The sequence below is a fragment of the Euprymna scolopes genome, chromosome 36, assembly GCF_053919585.1.
Source record: "Euprymna scolopes isolate OS-2025 chromosome 36, ASM5391958v1, whole genome shotgun sequence".
NCBI lineage: Eukaryota > Metazoa > Mollusca > Cephalopoda > Sepiida > Sepiolidae > Euprymna > Euprymna scolopes.
Window position 1 is genome coordinate 85,293,719 of NC_136517.1, and position 17,824 is coordinate 85,311,542.

The 17,824-nt window shown below is 33.5% G+C and overlaps 1 protein-coding gene across 7 annotated transcripts in view; it reads left to right on the forward strand.

The window, feature by feature from the left end:
• LOC145260656 (WD repeat-containing protein 26-like) overlaps positions 1-17,824 on the forward strand; it is a 250,775-nt gene that overhangs the window by 56,416 nt on the left and 176,535 nt on the right. For all 7 annotated transcript variants that reach the window (XR_013864346.1, XM_080119000.1, XM_080118999.1 and 4 more), the window contains exons 5-6: positions 6,706-6,803; positions 11,109-11,265. Coding sequence is in view for 6 of the 7 variants with exons in the window: in XM_080119000.1 (XP_079975126.1) it covers positions 6,706-6,803; positions 11,109-11,265 (255 nt within the window). In the remaining variant the exon portion in view is untranslated. The remainder of the gene's footprint in view (positions 1-6,705; positions 6,804-11,108; positions 11,266-17,824) is intronic.

Below are 17,824 nucleotides of genomic sequence, written 5' to 3' on the forward strand. Positions count from 1 at the left end.
ATAGCAACACAATACTGTAATTATTTGATTTAACTTTTCAATTATTAAAAAATCAACATAATTGTCTATGAAAACAAACACTGATGCGGAATAACGTTTTTTCTTTGTTTTTTTTTTGTTTTTGTTTTTTTGTTTTTTTTTTGTTTTTGTTTTTTTGTTTTTGTTTTTTTTTGTTTTTGTTTTTTTTTGTTTTTGTTTTTTTTGTTTTTGTTTTTTTTGTTTTTGTTTTTTTTGTTTTTGTTTTTTTTGTTTTTTTGTTTTATATTTGTAAATTTCCCCATAGTAGTAAGAATAAAAATGATTTCCAAAAGAAACAGGTGGAACATTGACTCCTAGTTGCTTGTTAATTATAAAAATATTAACTAACAAAACCTGTGGAAATTCCACGGTAGTTGAACATTTTTAAAACACATAAATAAAATAAAAAAACAAATGATGAATTTAAAACAAATTGCTATCAATTTTTTAACCTCTTAAAGCTAAAAAGAATTGATTTAAAAGAAATTTAGATTTTTTTTCAATGAAACTTAACACAAATTTTTTTTTCTGAATTTTTAATGTTATAAGGAAACAGATGTCAATTCATTTGCACATTTTTTTTTTTTTAATTTTAAAGAATCTATAATAAAAAAACTTCTTCCAACATGACTTTTTTTAAAAATCTAATATATAAATCTCACTATGTCCGTGTGTGTGTCTTTGTTTTTCAAATTGTATCGCCTCCCACACAGATGGTTGTTGGACGGCGTGCAGTAGCTCAAGATTGCGTTTTTGGTGCAGAATTTTATTAGAGGTATTTATTCGGTTAAAATAATTGCTAAGGGGTTCAAACTTGAAAGAAATGACAACTTGGCGAGCATAGCATAATGCTTATGTCCTGTAACACGGACGTCTAGTTATTTATTTCACAACGCTTTTAAAACTGTTGTCCCTTTGGTGCAATAGATAACGTGATCGACTACTAACACTAATGTTGCAGTTTTGAGTTTCACCATTTCCCTTTTTCTTTTTTTTTTTCTTTTCTTTACATTCCTTTAAAAAAAAAATATTCTTGATCTTTTAAATGTTATGTAATTTTACAAGAACATTTCTATGAAAAAAAAAAAGAAAATGTTTTTGATGCATGTAATAAAAATGTCATATTCCAAATGATATATTTCTGCTTATTTATTACATTCCAAAAACCATGTAAATAGATCAAGTAATAGCATTGGATTCACTCTTAAACTAAATGATCATTATGAATTTTAAGGATGTGCATATGATTATATATTTCTATGTATTAGATCCACTCCTAAACTAATTAACCGATCATGAAGAATTTTTAGTATATGTTTAAATATTTGTATTCGATTCACTCCTAAACTAATTAACTTATAAATTATATGTATTGTATATGTTTGTATATTTATATAGATGTCATATTCCAAAAATCAGAATGATCACTTTTTTAATGTATTTATGTATACAAGAAACTCCCAAGTACTCAATACCCAAGTACTTGTACAGTATAGTACTCATATGAAAAACTTATGTAAAATCGAATAGTTTCATCTTTATATTAGAAATAAGGTACTTGCACAGTAGGTACTTGTGCAGTACAGTATTCATATGAAAAAACAAAGAAAATCCTACTTGTGATGTGTGTAAAAGTTATTAAAACCGAAAATGATAGTAGTATGACTTGCATATGAGAAATAAGGTGCTTCTTTACTATAGCACCCAGATGAAAAATAAAACATTCTTACCCCTGACGTACTGAAAATTTAGCACAACAGAAAATTACATAAAAGTATAGTTTTTTCATTTTTAAATTAGAAGAGGTACTTGTACAGTATAGTCCCCATCTTACCTGTGACTTACAAACTGAAAATCATGTAATATATTTGTGTAGTATGACATTTCTATAAGAAATAAGGTGCTTCTTCACTATAGCACTATGATGTAAAAACAAACTCTTACTTGTGACATGCAGAAAAGTTAGCACAACAGAAGATTATGTAGATTATTTTAAATGTGTTGTACATTACCCGTCCTAGGTAAAGAAAATTTTTTTTCCATATACATGCTGTAAATTTCCTGTCCTGGTGAAGGTACAATTATTTCATACATATGTTGTGTAATACCCGTCCTAGGGTAGGTAAAATATTTTGCTCAAGATGGCAAATGATACATAGACATAAAAAAAATTCCTCTATCCTAAGAATAATAAGTATGTTCAAAATCAATTTCATTTTTTCATGGTCTTATACGGTCCCGAGCAACGCCGGGTGGCCTTGCTAGTGATAAAATAAAATAGCCAATTTGAAACCATAAACAGGCAGCCATGTTTTTTAAATTTTTGAAGAGGAAATGGTTTTAATGATTTTTAACTGATAGTGATTGTAAAGGGAGGTAATTCGGTTCTCATAAATTGTTTGTGATGTTTTTTTTTTTTTTTTGTAACACTGGACATACGGACAACTAAATTAACATTTAGAAGATGATTTATTTCAGTATTAAATTAACAGAAAACCAGCTCATAGCTTCTCTAATATATAAAATTAGCTAGTTGCCTGGTGTTGTGCTGTTATAAAATATGGTTACTATCTCTAATAAAATTCTGCACCAAAAATGCAATCTTGAGCTACTGCACGCCGTCAAGCAACCATCTGTCTGGGAGGAGATACAATTTGAAAAACACACACAGACATAGTGAGATTATAAAGGTTATGTGTTTATTATTATTATAGTAGATTCTTTATCAATTATGTATTGTACCCAATATACAGTAGTGATTTCAAGTGTAAAAAAAAAAAAGACCTGTTGCCATCAGCTACAATTGAAACCAAAACAATTAGTACTCCAGCCTTAATCGTTACTATTCGAGCTATCGTCAGATGGATAAGAAATAGTTTAAAATGAACCGATTTTAACGTATACATGTATATTTTCGCATGTGTGCAAATAACACGTTTAGTCAATTTATGCCTGCCAAGTTCCAATTTCTTTTCAATTTTAACCGCTTGGCTATTATTTTTGCCGTCTACAAACCCAGGAAACAACAATCTACAAAAACTGCAATCATTTGACCCGCCTCGCACTATGCTGTAACCTTATGTCTCTGAAAAGATGCACTTTGAAAAAAATGAGTTTTATAAATTGAAAGTAAAAATTTATTTTATTTTATTTAGAAAGCGTAATATCGACTCATAGGACACTGGGTATACGTGATGTATTTAACGAATGGAAAATGGTTATACATTCAAGATAAAATTTGAGCAGTTCACACAGTTAAATTGTATTTTTGAAACATAGTGCATATGAGCACATGGGAAGATGTCGGCTGCAGCGAAGGATGGCTGGCTTGCAGGGAGATTAGCAGCATCATTAGCTGAAAAACGCGGATATGCAAATGAGGACGTTGTGCGCAAGAAGAAAAAGGAAAGAAAAAGGACAGCACATGCTTGGGAAAGATACAAGGTGGATGTCGAAAAATGTACGTGTAAAGCGAAGGCAAAAAATGGTTGGCTGTGATTGTTGAAAAGTGTACTCTATATTGCAGCAATTTTAAATGGTACCTCTTCTTTTATCATAAATTGAACTCATAAAAAAAAAAGAATTAAAATAAAATGGTGAGGTGCACCAGGGCTTGAACCGGGGGGTCATTCTATCTGTAGTCGAATACTCTATTATTGATCTATATTGACAGATGACAATAGTTTTCAAATTTTTAAGATTTGCTGAGAATTATTTTCCTTGGCTGGTGTAACATAAAATATTAGCGTGTAAAAATTAATTTTTATCTATTAAAAAAAAAAAAGACTATTATTAGGATCGGATTTTTTTTTTTCAATACTTATCAGATGAATTTCTGTACAAAACATCAAAGTACACTGACAGACATAAAATACTTTTTGTGTGAAATTTACAAAGCATAGGCTCAGCCCTTTGAGAACCTATGAGGAAGAAACAAGGCCGCTGGAAAAATGGTGGGATCTTTCCATCGATCCGGTAAATATCTCACTGCTGATGCTATTCTCTATCTATATAAGAGCCAGGTACGTCCAAGGATGGAATACTGTTGCCACATCTGGGCAGGAGCTGCTAGAAAGGACTTGGCCTGCCTTGATAGAGTTCAAAATAGACTTTGTAGCCTCGTAGGAGATGTCCTTTTCGCTTCCTTGAAACCTCTATCTTACAGAAGAGATGTTGCGAGTTTGTCTCTGATGTATCGTTATTTTCATGGAAAGTGTTCGACTGAGCTTCAATCTATGGTCCCCCCTCGCCAAACTTTCGCAAGAAACACTCGTCTAGCTGTAAACACTATCAATAATTCCCCCCACTCTTTACCTGTGCCTAAACCTAAACGTAGATTCCATGAACAAAACTTCTTTCTTAGAACTGCACGCCTGTGGAATTGTCTTCCGTTTTCCTGCTTTCCACAATATGGTTGTCTTCAAGTCTAATGTAAATAAGTTCTTGATGAGCCGTTCCATATAAGTTATCAAATTTACCAAATTTTCATTACTAATGATTACTATATTGTCCAATGTCTACTGTACACTCTTTAACCCTTATCCTTGAGTGGCCTCTTGGCCTTGATAAGTGGTGATGCCTATGTAAAAAAAAAAACAAAAAAAAACCTCCTACACACAGTAACTTTTATATAATAGATTGTTTATATATCAAATTGTTTTAAAAATTTGAATTTTGCCTGAAGGCCTTGAAAAATGTTCCAAAGTCCTTTGAAGTGGACATAGAAAATCTGTACAAACCCTGTTAGTGGTCCTCATCAATATGATTTTGATGCCGCATTGATACAGATTCCTATTCCAGTAGCTTCTTTCAAGAAATGCAACATTGTGGAACTGTTTTCCTTTTACCTACAACATTGGTCTTTTTCAAGACTAAGGTCCATAGGCATCTTCTGTCTTTGCAATAAATCAATTAATGGTTTTCCTTTTTCTTTTTGACGTCATCCGCTTATGATGACTACTGCTATTTTAGTCTTATCCTTTTTAATTGTATCCGTTATCCTACTTACCCTTCCCTCACCACTTCTCATCTCATTTGCCAATGTGTAGATAATCATTATCAGTAGAGGATGAAATGATAAAATTGTCCTCCTAGAAAAGACCTGATTCCATTTCCGTTTGAAAATCGTTTTTCTATTTTTTTGCTGCACACCCATCTACTAGTTGGCCGGTTGTGTACAAATTCCAAGAGCGATAGGAGCCTTCAATCATGTGTGTAATGACACAATGTTTAACGAGTGAAATCGAAGATACACCGTTATACAACTCATGCTCTCTACCAATCCAAGTTATGACAACAGGACCATTTCCAGCACCCTCAGAATGCATTGCTGGATTGCCATTAATAACGGAACATGCCCAGGGTGATGAAAACAGTTTCCGGCCAGGGTTATGGTCTTTGGTGTGGTTTCAAATGAGGGTCACATCATGCTACCTCACATCTTCGAAGTCGGCTTGAAAGTCAACACCAAAGTGTACCTAGATGTGCTGAAGAGTGTGGTGATCCCCGGTTGCAATCAGGTGACCACTGGCAGACTCTGAGTGTCGCAGCAGGATTGGCGCCAGTCCATAAGTCCAAAGAGACCCAGGCTTGCTACAACTTTGTTTATACCCTTCTCTCACTGGCTGTCCTCCTCCTTAACTTGAACTCACTGGACTACTTTATTTGGTTGTACGTTAAGAACATCACCCACATGACCTCCCACAACAATTTGCTGAGCTGCTGGCAGCTGTTGTGGAAAATGCATGCTGCAAGTTGCGGACCTGTATCAAGGCAGTGATTGAGGCTGAAGGCGGCTACATTGAATAGATGTCAGCTCTACTGCGTGATTAAGTTTTCTGAATTGATTTTTTTTTAATAAGTTTTAAAATAAAGCTTTAGTGTTTTTCTTTGTTTTTTTTTTTTTTTGTTTTTTTTGCGGGGGAAGCAACACTTATCATTCCCCTCTGTATTATATAAATTTATGATTTAAAAGAAAAAATTTTTTGTGTAAAATTAAGTGACCCCAAAAACAAAACATAGAAAGTATATCTAGAACATATGCTGTAGAACGGATAAAAAAGGCCAAAGACCCTAGTGTTTTGATGTGATGTTGTGAATATAATAAACTAGTTATGACCAAAGTTTCATTTCATTCGGACAAAACACTAAGAAACAGAGCCTAATTAGAGTTGGGCCCGTTTTTTTTTGGGTGGGTGGGGGGGGGGTCACCCTGTACACGTATATACCAAGTTATGAAAATATATAGCAATTAAGCTACTCAAAATCTTACGTTTCATTAATGTGAGGAATTGTTGAACTAAAATGCATATAATTTGTTACTTGTTCTTAGAAATCCATGTAGTGTTAAGTTTAGCTAGCTAACCAATTGGATTTCTTTTTTTATTCTTGCCTGTGAATTGAAGTTTTCGTTAGTTAATAGCTATGTTTCAATCCGGTAAAAGTTTGGCTGATGTCTACTTCCTATTCTATTTTTTCTATAGTGTTACTTGCCTTTTTTGTGAATGTGTTGAATTAAGTTTCTTAACACATGCAGGAGTACTTTTATTTGAGTGTTTTAATAATTACATTTTTCTTGTGTATTATTCTTAATCTATGCCCACAGTTGTTTGCTATTTCACTTTTACATTTAATAAGTTTAATAAATATTTTAATTGTTTTTATTCTTTTATTAAATCTTTTTGTTAGGTATATGATGTGCAACAGTTCACAAGATCTAAGGGAAACTTCGGAATGGGAAGGAAGAGGAATTGTATCCAGACAAAAACTTATTGAAAAATTACAGTGTAAGTGATAACTTTTTTTTTTTTATTTATGCCTTCATGAGAATCCAAATAAAAATGGCGGTTTCATTCTTTTTTCTTTTTTTTCAAATGTTTCATGCATTATATTATACTTCTATAGTTATATGGAATATTTCACGTGTGTGTTTTGGTTTGGATTATTCATATCATGTATGTTATTTTTACATTTTTGTCAATATAATCCACAACTTAAAGCATGTCTAAGGGATCTGTGCAGAATTAAAAATAGAACCCTTTATTTTATATATAGGAGTAGCATGATCTTGTTCCATTAGCCATGACCAGGTAGAAATCTCCAGTAATTTGTAATTATATTGATGGTAACCTTCCGTCTCCTGAGACAATGGCATTCTGCACCTAGTTTGGTTCAGTGCAGCATCTGTTGTGGCTAAATAGTCCAATTTTAGATTGGCAGCTACGTTGGCAGTTGCTACAGGTGTAGTCAACAGTAGGGATGGTGGGGGTGACAGGAGTGGACTGTATCCTTTCACCTGTGAATCGGGTGTCTCTGTCTCAAGATCTAGTGATTGAATGCCACAATTTTCAGGTCTCTGTTGCAGGTGTCCTTGTAGTAGAGAGTTGGTCGTCCAATTGATCGTGTTATAGTTATGATGTAATGATGGGTCAGTTATTAGGGTCTGGGTATCAAGAGAAAAATCATACCTGAGATTTTGAATGTGGGTGTGTGGCACCTTCATTCCCTCCAGATGTCTTCACTCTGGTGGCATTCGGGTGTGGACCTTTCTTGTCCTCAGGGCCGCTTCATTCGACTTGAGACATTTATGGCAGACATAAAAACACAACACAGGTCGCATTATATATGAGAAATATAATTAACTATTTATTTTTTTACATGAAAATGTTTTTTTTTTTTTTTTTATACATGTAGGTAACCACTTATCAAGGCCCAGAAGCCACTCGAGGATAAGGATTATTGTGTGCAGTAATCAATGGGATAGTATCGTAGTAATAGTTAGTATTGGAGATTTGATAAAGTGTCATTACTTAAGGGGATGGTTCATCAGGAATTTGTTTATGTTGGACTTGAAGACATCCAAGTTGAAGTCAGGAGGGAAACAAGCAAGCGGTAGAGAGTTCCACAGGCGTGCAGTTCTAAGAAAGAAACTTTGTTCATGGAATCTACATTTTGATTTAGGCACGGATAAAGAGTGGGGAAAATTATTGACAGTGGTTTCAGCTAGTCTGGTGTTTTTCGTGAAAGATTGGCGAGGGGGGACCAGAGATTGGAGCTCAGACAAACACTTGCCATGGAAATAACAATAAAACAGAGACAGGCTCGCAGCGATCCTTCTGTGGGAGAGAGGTTGCAGGGAAGAGAAAAGGGCATCCCCCACCAAGCCACGAAGTCTATTTTGTACTCTGTCAAGGCAGGATAGGCTGTTTTTAGCAGCTCCTGCCCAGATGTGGCAGCAGTACTCCATCCTTGGACGTACTTGGCTTTTATATAGAGAATTGTATCATTAGTGCGATGTCTTCTGGAGTGGTAGAAGGATCCCACCATTTTCCCAGCAACCTTGGCCGCAGACTTGATGTATGCGTTCCGTTTCAGATCAGGAGTAACGGTCAAACCCAGAAACTTATCAAGACATGGGGCCTCCCCTAGATGAGAGCCATTCATTTCAATCGATGCCAGATGGGGATCAGAGCGTTTATGATGTAATGATAGGAGCTTGGTCTTAGATGCATTAAAGGTAACCAGCCACCTCTTCCCCCACTGTACCACGTGCTCAAGATCTGAGAACTTTGTCTTTTACAGCCTTTGATGTGTTGCCATAGATAGTCGTGTCATCAGCATAGATGTCAATGAATGATTTTAGTATGTGTTTTGGGAGATCATTGATGTAGATCAAGAAGAGAGTTGAGCCCAGGATGGACCTCTGGAGGACTCCAGCATTAATACTGTGGGCCTCTGATTTCTGCCCATCAACCACTACTCTTATGAGCCTATCAGAGAGAAATGATTTAATTATTGAGAAAACATTTCCAGTTATACCGTAGCTGGAAATCTTGTGAAGTAGGCCTTTATGCCATACCTTATCGAAGGCCTTTGCTATGTCAAGAGCAAGTGCCCTAAAAATGAAGCCTTTGTTGGGAGATTCGCTAATCCTATGAGATATAACCGTTAGCATGTCTGCTGTAGATCTGGCAGAACGGAAACCATATTGCATATCACTAAGGTTATTTCTGCTGAGGTGGTTGATTACTTCTCTATTTAATATGGATTCCAGCAACTTACTCATAACACACAGGAGACTTATTGGTCTATACTGAGAGGGAGATGACTTTTCACCTGAATTCTTAAATACAGGGCATACTGATGAGGTTTTCCAGGGTGTTGGAAAGCACTTCTCCTTAAGGGAACGCTTAAACAGTTTGGTAAGTATGGGGGCAAGTTCTGGTCGAAGCTTTTTTAACACTATAATTGGAATGCCGTCAGGGCCAGTTGCTTTACTGGAATCAAGGTTCTTGATTAGCTTGGCGACCTCATGTACAGATATTTGTATGTTACCTAGCGTGTTGTGTGTTATAGGAGGAAATACAGGGAGTTGATGGCCCTCCTCGCATAGGGTAGAATTTGCTGCAAAGTTCTTGACAAATAGTTTGGCCTTGTTGGATGCTGACGAGATGACCTCTGGTCCATTGATAATGGTTGGGATAGAACGCACGCTTCTGTTCAGGATCCTATTTGCTATTTGCCAAAACTGGTGGGAACCAAGCCGCTGCTCAGCTACTTTGGCTTTAACGGATTGAGCAGATAGCTCTCTTGCATTTTTTATTACTCTTTTACAGTGGTTGCTGGCAGTCCTGAAAGCAGCTTTAGTCTCAGTGCATCTATTACGTTGGTAGCTATGGAAAAAGTGATTTCTGTGCGCGATGGCAGCAGCACATTCAGGGGAGAACCATGGCTGGCTGTTAGGTTTTTGTTGGAATTTTTTGGATGGTATGAATTGGTCTATGCCTACAACTAACCATTCGGTCAGGTCTGATACTATAGAGGAAACATCCTTTTTAAACATGGAATGGAGAGGTAGATCAGATATGAATGTACGGAAGCTATCCCAGTCAGCATAAGAGTATTGATATGTAGTACGATGGAGAGGTACGTCTGTAGACTTATATTTCATTTTTATCTTAACTGATACAACGGAGTGGTCGGAGGATCCTAGAGGAGATAGAACGGCACATGAGTTTAGCTCAGGGAAACTGAAGAGAAAAAGGTTTAGACGGTTCGTACTGACTGGTAGTATCAGGCACACGGGTGGGCTCGTGAACAATCTGAGTGAGGTCATCTCCCCCTCATCATCAGTCTTATTTGAATCTTGTTTGAGTGGGTCAGCCATTCCACATTATGGACATTGAAGTCACCGCAAATGTGAATGTTAGCTGTGGGATGAGCAGACAGGATGTAGTCAATTTTCTCTGATATATACTCTTAAAGATAGTAACTCCGCTGTTGTGGGGGTGATAGAGGGCAAATATAAATGCGGTGGTGTAAGCAAGTGCAACCCGGAAGCACATATAAGGTAAATTAGGGTCTTCTCTGGAGATATCCCTGCCATGCGGGAAGCCATCTTTAATGTAGGTACATATTCCATGCTCATGGCGATCTTGGGGGTCAGATTTAGATGTTAAGTTAGAGTATCCTTTAATTATGAACTCATCTAGGGAGGTGATCGGCCCTATTCCAGTTACAATTTTAACATACAATTTACAGAAAATACAATTTATTTTCACCATTACTTCTTTAAAACTAACCTTGACTAATGCTGAGGGAGAGGGATGCCCCCCCCTATTTACAGAGAGACAAAAATATATCTTACCACATGCTGTCCAGACGAAAAAAGATCGAGAAAAGGGGAATTATGGGATTGCATTTTTCTGTGTATCCCTCTGCTTACGGCCAAATTACCACCTGGCCATGCTGAAGGGGGTGTTAACAATCACCACAACTGCGGCGGTAAGATATAGTGCGACAGTTATGGAATATTTCACAGGAATTTGTATTCAGATTCTTCAGACTACTCATCTTGTATGTTACTCTTGCAACATTTTTGGTCATTATACTCCCCAACTTTCTCAAAGTATGTCTAAGGGATCTATGCAAAATTTAAAACGGAACCTTTTATTTTATCTATAGGAGTAACATGATCTTGTTCCGTCAGCCATCAAATTGAGAAAGAAAAAAACAAACTGATCGACCTTTTAATTTTCTCTTCACAAAATGTTGAATATCATAAAGTGTTTTATTCTTATCATACATTGCAGCTTTTCTTCCGCCGTCTGTGATGTTACCTCCTCGACGATTACAGACATTGCTTAGCCAAGCAGTTGAACTCCAAACAGACCAATGTCCATACCACAATACGAAACTCGACAAGAATCTCGACGCCATCTCTCTACTCATCGATCACACTTGTACCAGGTTGGTTTTTATGAAGATTTTGCAATTGGAGCATTGTGTACACAAGTTTATATTTTTTTTAACTTGCATCTATATTCGTTTTTTTTTTTTTAATTTTTTTTTTTTTAATTTTTTTTTTTTTAATTTTTTTTTTTTTTAATTTTTTTTTTTTTTAATTTTTTTTTTTTTTAATTTTTTTTTTTTTAATTTTTTTTTTAAACTCATAAATTTAATTTTTTTTTTTTTTTTATCAAATGTTTGATAAAATAATAAAAATAAAATATTTATGAATAAAATTTAAAAATCAACTAGAAATCAGATAAAACATCAGTTTTTAATTTTTTTTTCCCCACCCAAATAAATGAAACATTTAAATTCAAACTTTCAGTTAAATAAGCCTTCTAGGTGATATACAGAAAATTAAAAAAAAATTTTCATTAAAATTTCTCCATCCTACCGAATATGGCTGATTTCTTCCAGTGTTTTTAAAGAAACCATTTCTTTTTTTTCCAAAATAGCCATAATTAGATGCACTGGCATCTATTAATATTGAACATAATTTTACTACAGTAGAAGCGTAGTTATAATGCAAAAATTTGAGAATCAATTAGAAATCGGATGACATGATGCAGGATTTTTTTTTTCCAAATAAATTAAACTTAATAAACCTTCAAGATGATTCAGCTGAAAAATTTGAATTTACATGTTTTAAAAAAAAAAATCCTGCATAGTGTTATGTAATTTCTGATTTTTAAATTTTCTTATACTGATGCTTTTACTGTAGTAAAATTACAACATATATAAATGGCAGTTGTATGTGTGTTTGTCTATCCAGCTAAAACTTGAAAATGACTAAGCAAACACTCAAAAAGTTGATAATTTCTCAGTGTTTCTCTGGATGAATAATATTAAAAAAAAAAATAAATAAAAAAAAATGTTCATTTGTTCCTAAAATGGTGCTGATTTTATCAGGAGTCTGTTCACCAGCCTATAACTCAAACTGATCCCCCCCCCCCACCTAAGATGTTATTTACCTTAATGCTTGCTGACCCATTCTTTGAGGAATCAATAAAAATATGAGGGGGGAGGGAGACATAAGTTTCGATAGAAATGGTGGCTCATCTAGTTTAATATATTTATGGATATTTCAAGGCTGTGGTGTTTGTGTACAAAATTCAGTTTTTTATTATTGTAGCAAAATTTGAAAATTAAAATATTGAATTTTAAGTAAAACCAATGCTATTCACTGAATTGTTATGTCACAGTAATGAACATATCCAAAAATTATGAAAAACGATAAGTAGACAATTAATCAATAATATAAAAGCCAAACTGTGTTTGTCTGTGTGTGCGTTTTTTTTTTTTTGTTTGTTTTTTTGGATATTTGACAACGCCTTTTTTTCGGGGGGATGGGGAGGCTCTAATTTTTAAACTTTTTATATACTATCTAGATTATAATATCTCCAATTTACGAAAGGTGGTCGTGTCTATCTTTTATTTGAGCGACTTTTACACGCTAAAAATTCCTGCTATTCTGTCGTCTTGCCTGTGTGCTTGGCTTTTTAGTATAAAAAAAAAGCAAAACTAACGAACGCCAAGCCAGTTTTCTGGCTTCGTGCAGGGGACGTCCAGAAAGCAATTAGCTTTGATCACTATGTGGAAAACCCCTCATATCAGACAATTGCTATTTGGACACCTGGGAGCTGGGCATGACCTCATGGTGAAGAAAATAAATATCACAAGATTCATTTCATTTCTCTGCCGACTCCTAACCTGATTATCAGTGAATCAACAGTTTTTCATTAACGTTGTTAAGTTTAAACGCTTTTCACTTCCTTTGTTGTCGTAGTGCAGTGGTAAAATCTTGGGTTTTCCGCCTTCGCGACATGGGTTCGAACCTGCCTGCTTACTATCACTTTTTACACACTTCCAAACACCCCAGGCAATGCCGGGCACCTCCACTAGTTATTAATGAAACAGTTTTTGAAAACAAGTAGCAAAAGTTGAGTTTTGCTAAATTGACCTAAGTTTTTTAGTTTTCAGAAAATATTTACTTCTCTTTTGTTACAAGTCAAACTCTCCAGTTTCTTTTGTTGCAAAACTCAATTTTTGCTAATTGTCGTTGAGAACTATTTTCATTCATATTTAATTTTCTACCCTATCGTTTTTCATAATTTTTGGATATGTTCATTACTGTGACATGACAATTAAGTAGATACTACTGATTGTACTTGAAATTTAATATTTCAGTTTTCGACTAACCCAAATAACCTTGTTGAGTTGGTACTATTTTTTTCTGAAAATGCTTTTTAAAAAATAATAAACGAAATACTCTTGGAAAAAAAAAAAAAAAAAAAAAAAAATTTTGTTTGATTAAAATAAAAATCTAACGGGACCTTGTCCAGAATTCTCGGTATTTCGACATTGCATTACTTCCCGGTGACTTGATGGTGATTGATGATTTGGCGTCACCGACAAAACCTCTAACATTAATCTATTATATTAATATTGTAATATTATATTTTTTATTTATTTATTATTAATATTTTATGAAAATAAGTAGAACAATGTAAACAATTCTTTTATGTGTAATATTTATTTCTTGTGACTGTTAACATATTTCTTAAAATTAAATATTGTTTTTACAGAAAAATATCACTGTTCTTCAGATGCTGCACTTCATTTTCTTGTTCTCTTTCGGTGGAGGAGAAATCCTTCACGACTGAGACAATTTTTATTTTTGTACCTTTTCTCCACGTTAAAAAACAACCCTGGTGTCTAACTCTGTCCCGTGGGGAGGCATAGTAAATAGGTACAATAATGCAAACATTACTACTACTACTACTACTACTACTAATAATAATAATGATTTGTCTAATGTGATAAATTTATTCAGTTAAAATATCTGGTGTAAGATATTTTGTCGGGGATGCCAAATCATCTATCACCATCTAGAAAACGGGAATAATTCAACAATGAAATGTCTCGAAATATGCTGGAATGCTGAGTTCTCTCTATATTAAACAATGAAAGGCAAAAAATCTGTATGATGTACATACCATTAATAAAACAAAAATCATGTAAATTAAGTCGTTTTATTTTAAAGAAAATTTCATATTGAGTAACTGAAGAGACTGTCTTGCCTATTATTTTAATAACGTCATAAACCAAAGGGAGATAACTCTCCATAATTTAAACTTGAGATTTTTGTTGTAATACCTACAAATTCCCATTAATTGTTTAAAAATGATTTTATTTTTAAAATTTAAACTTTTTTTTTTTTTTTTTTTTTTTGTTTAATATGGGTGGATTCTGGACAAGTACCCCCAAAAATGGTTACAGAATTCCAGTTAGACAAACATCTCAATAATATATATTAGTGAGACTTGTCTAGAATTTCCTTTATCTTAAAAAAAGAAAAACCTGTATAATATACAGACTTGTGACTGAAAGAGAATCTCATGCGGCAAAACTTGTGTAAATTTATCAAGTAGTTTTATTTTTCTAAAGTAAAAAAGTTGTGGCTAAGCAAACAGTTGTAATGTAGGCGTTATGTTGCAAATGGATAAAAAAGCAAATAAAAATCAGTCTGCATTTTTTCTTAACAAAACTTATTACACATTTCTGTATCGTCTCAACACTAAAGTCTCTCGCTGCTAGCATGTAGCATTGCACGTTTCTCCTTCCTTTGATTGCATGCTGGTCACAGCTAGCCCATTCTTGCCCTCAACTTTATTCATCCATTTTCTTCGATGTCGCACGTTGCTTCTCTCCCAAACATGTGCTGTCCTTTTCTTCCTTTTTTTGTTTTTTCACACACACACACACACACACTATATATGATTTACATATGCAGTTTTTCGACTACTGCTGCTGCTAATCTCTTTATAAGCCAGCCATCCTTTGCTGCTGCTGCTTTCCTACGTGCTCATGTGCACTGTTGCAGTTACGATATCATAATGGCATTTTAAAAACAAGGAAGAAAACTTCAAATAATTCAGACTTGCAGGATTTTAGAAAGCCATTCTTAACATGCAGACATTGGAAAAACTGATTCACTGGAAAATGATTTTCTTTATAAAAATAAAACTTGATTAATCTGTGACTTTTGGAATACAATTTATTCTGTCTGTCATGAGTACATTCTATGTACGACTTTTCCTTTTTTTTTTTTTTTTTTTTTTTTTTTTTTTAATAGGAATGCTAGAATTAGTAACATAAGAATATAAAACTGGCTGGTTTGGCTGTCATGCAAATGTAATTGCGTCCAGGCCTTTTGCTCTCGGATCTTTAGCCTCGTCTTTCATCTAAATCGTAGTGAGATGAACCAAGAAATGTCTTGTTGATATCTGTGCAGCAAATAGACCCGGACAGAAATGGCTGAAAAGTGCACATGTGTGCTGTGTTCCAAATGTTTGTCGTTAGGCCAGTTGTGCATAGCAGAGCATGCACCATGAGACATTACATATCAGTAGAAAAGGATATTCGTTCCAATCCGGTCTATTTAGCATATATTTTTATTGATAGCATATGACCTACAAACTATATTATGAATTTTAAGGTCTATTTGTTGACTGTTTGACAAAAAAGTAGTTCTATTTAATTTCTGCCAAATAAAATATTTTATTATTTGATAGTAAATATATAAAAATATTTTATTTATTATTTTATAATAAATATATAAAAAAAATTACATATTAATGTAAAGCGAAATAGTAAAGCAATCGCTTATTAAAAAATGACAAAAAGAAAATGTCGCATTCAAAACGATCGCCTTTTGTCACGAAAAAACGATTTTGAAAAAGTTCTTAATATATTTTTTAATCTTAAATATATAACACGTGAATTAGATAAAAACGCTATCATAAAATGTTGAGGCAATCGGTTCAGTAGTTTTTTTTTTTTTTTTTTTTTTTAGATTATTGGTTGCGAACAAACATGTTTTTCATTTTTATTTATAGAGATTGTATATGCATTTTTTTTTTAAATTTTTTTTTACTCGCGTAAATATGAAAACACAAAAATATTTTTTTTTTAAATGCAAACTTTTCAATTGCATGTTTACTTCCAAAAATCACATAAATCCTTTTTATAAGTCTGAATAACAAGTCTCTCCAGCTTTCTAGTGCACTCCACCTCTTTGCATTATCGGAACAGCTGCTTACTATTGATTTCTCACTGATAACAATTATTGGTCTTCTGAGGTTTGGGTAGCAATAAACTTCGCCAACGTCCCAGTGGTCCTGGATATGACCTTAAACTATATCTGATGGTGAGGGCCCCAGCTTGCAGACCTTAGGGAGTGTGGAGCCACCCTTTAATTGCCATTGCTCCCAGGTCCACTCTGACCCGGAGTGGTAGCACCTGTTAGGGTCCCAACTATGGGTTAAATAGAATATGACTTAAAAAACAAATATACTATATTAAAAAAATCTTTCTTCAAAATCACCAGATTTGGCATTAAATAACCTGAAAAGGGTTGATATGCCGTAAAACAATCAACCAACCAACGTCCCAGTACTCAACACTCTTGAGCTCTCCTTTCTCTCTCTTTCCATTCTCCTCGACTTTTCATAACTATTTTGCGTTATATCAGTAGTCTGGTTGTTGCATTGTGTCAGTGTTCAAAATTATGGCACATCGACTATTTTGAGTGGTTTGTGTACCACCATTCATCACATCTGGAACAAAAGCTCTCTCCATGCAAAGTAACAGATCCAAGTATCATTTCTTTCTGACAAATGAGTTTTATTCAGTTACAATGGGTTTCCATGGTCAAAGTTGCATCAGTTTTTCCTCCTTAGAGTGAGGGTCTCTAGTTTACTATAGTTTTAGCCGCCATTTATTTCTATTTCGTCGCCTTCATGAGAAATCTGCTGATCCATATTCTCGTGAAATCACATTTTTTCCAATCTCTCTCTGACCCCTGAATCGGATTCTCCGCTAACCCGTATCAATCTTCCCCCAAAATCGCATCCAGCAAATTATTCTGTGACGTGCCGATCTATATCACGCCATGTCAATGATTGCTTTGCCTGTTTGACCAGTCTAATTTTATGACACTTCTTTTTTCTTTTTTATTTCTTTTTTTTTATTTCTTTTTTTTTATTTCTTTTTTTTTATTTCTTTTTTTTTATTTCTTTTTTTTTATTTCTTTTTTTTCATTTCTTTTTTTTCATTTCTTTTTTTTATTTCTTTTTTTTATTTCTTTTTTTTATTTCTTTTTTTTCATTTCTTTTTTTTATATTTCTTTTTTTTTTATTTCTTTTTTTTTATTTCTTTTTTTTTTATTTCTTTTTTTTTTATTTCTTTTTTTTTATTTCTTTTTTTTTATTTCTTTTTTTTTTATTTCTTTTTTTTTATTTCTTTTTTTTTATTTCTTTTTTTTATTTCTTTTTTTTATTTCTTTTTTTTCATTTCTTTTTTTTCATTTCTTTTTTTTCATTTCTTTTTTTATTTCATTTTTTTCAATTCTTTTTTTTTTTATTTCTTTTTTTTATATTTCTTTTTTTTATATTTCTTTTTTTTATATTTCTTTTTTTTTTATTTCTTTTTTTTTTATTTCTTTTTTTTTTATTTC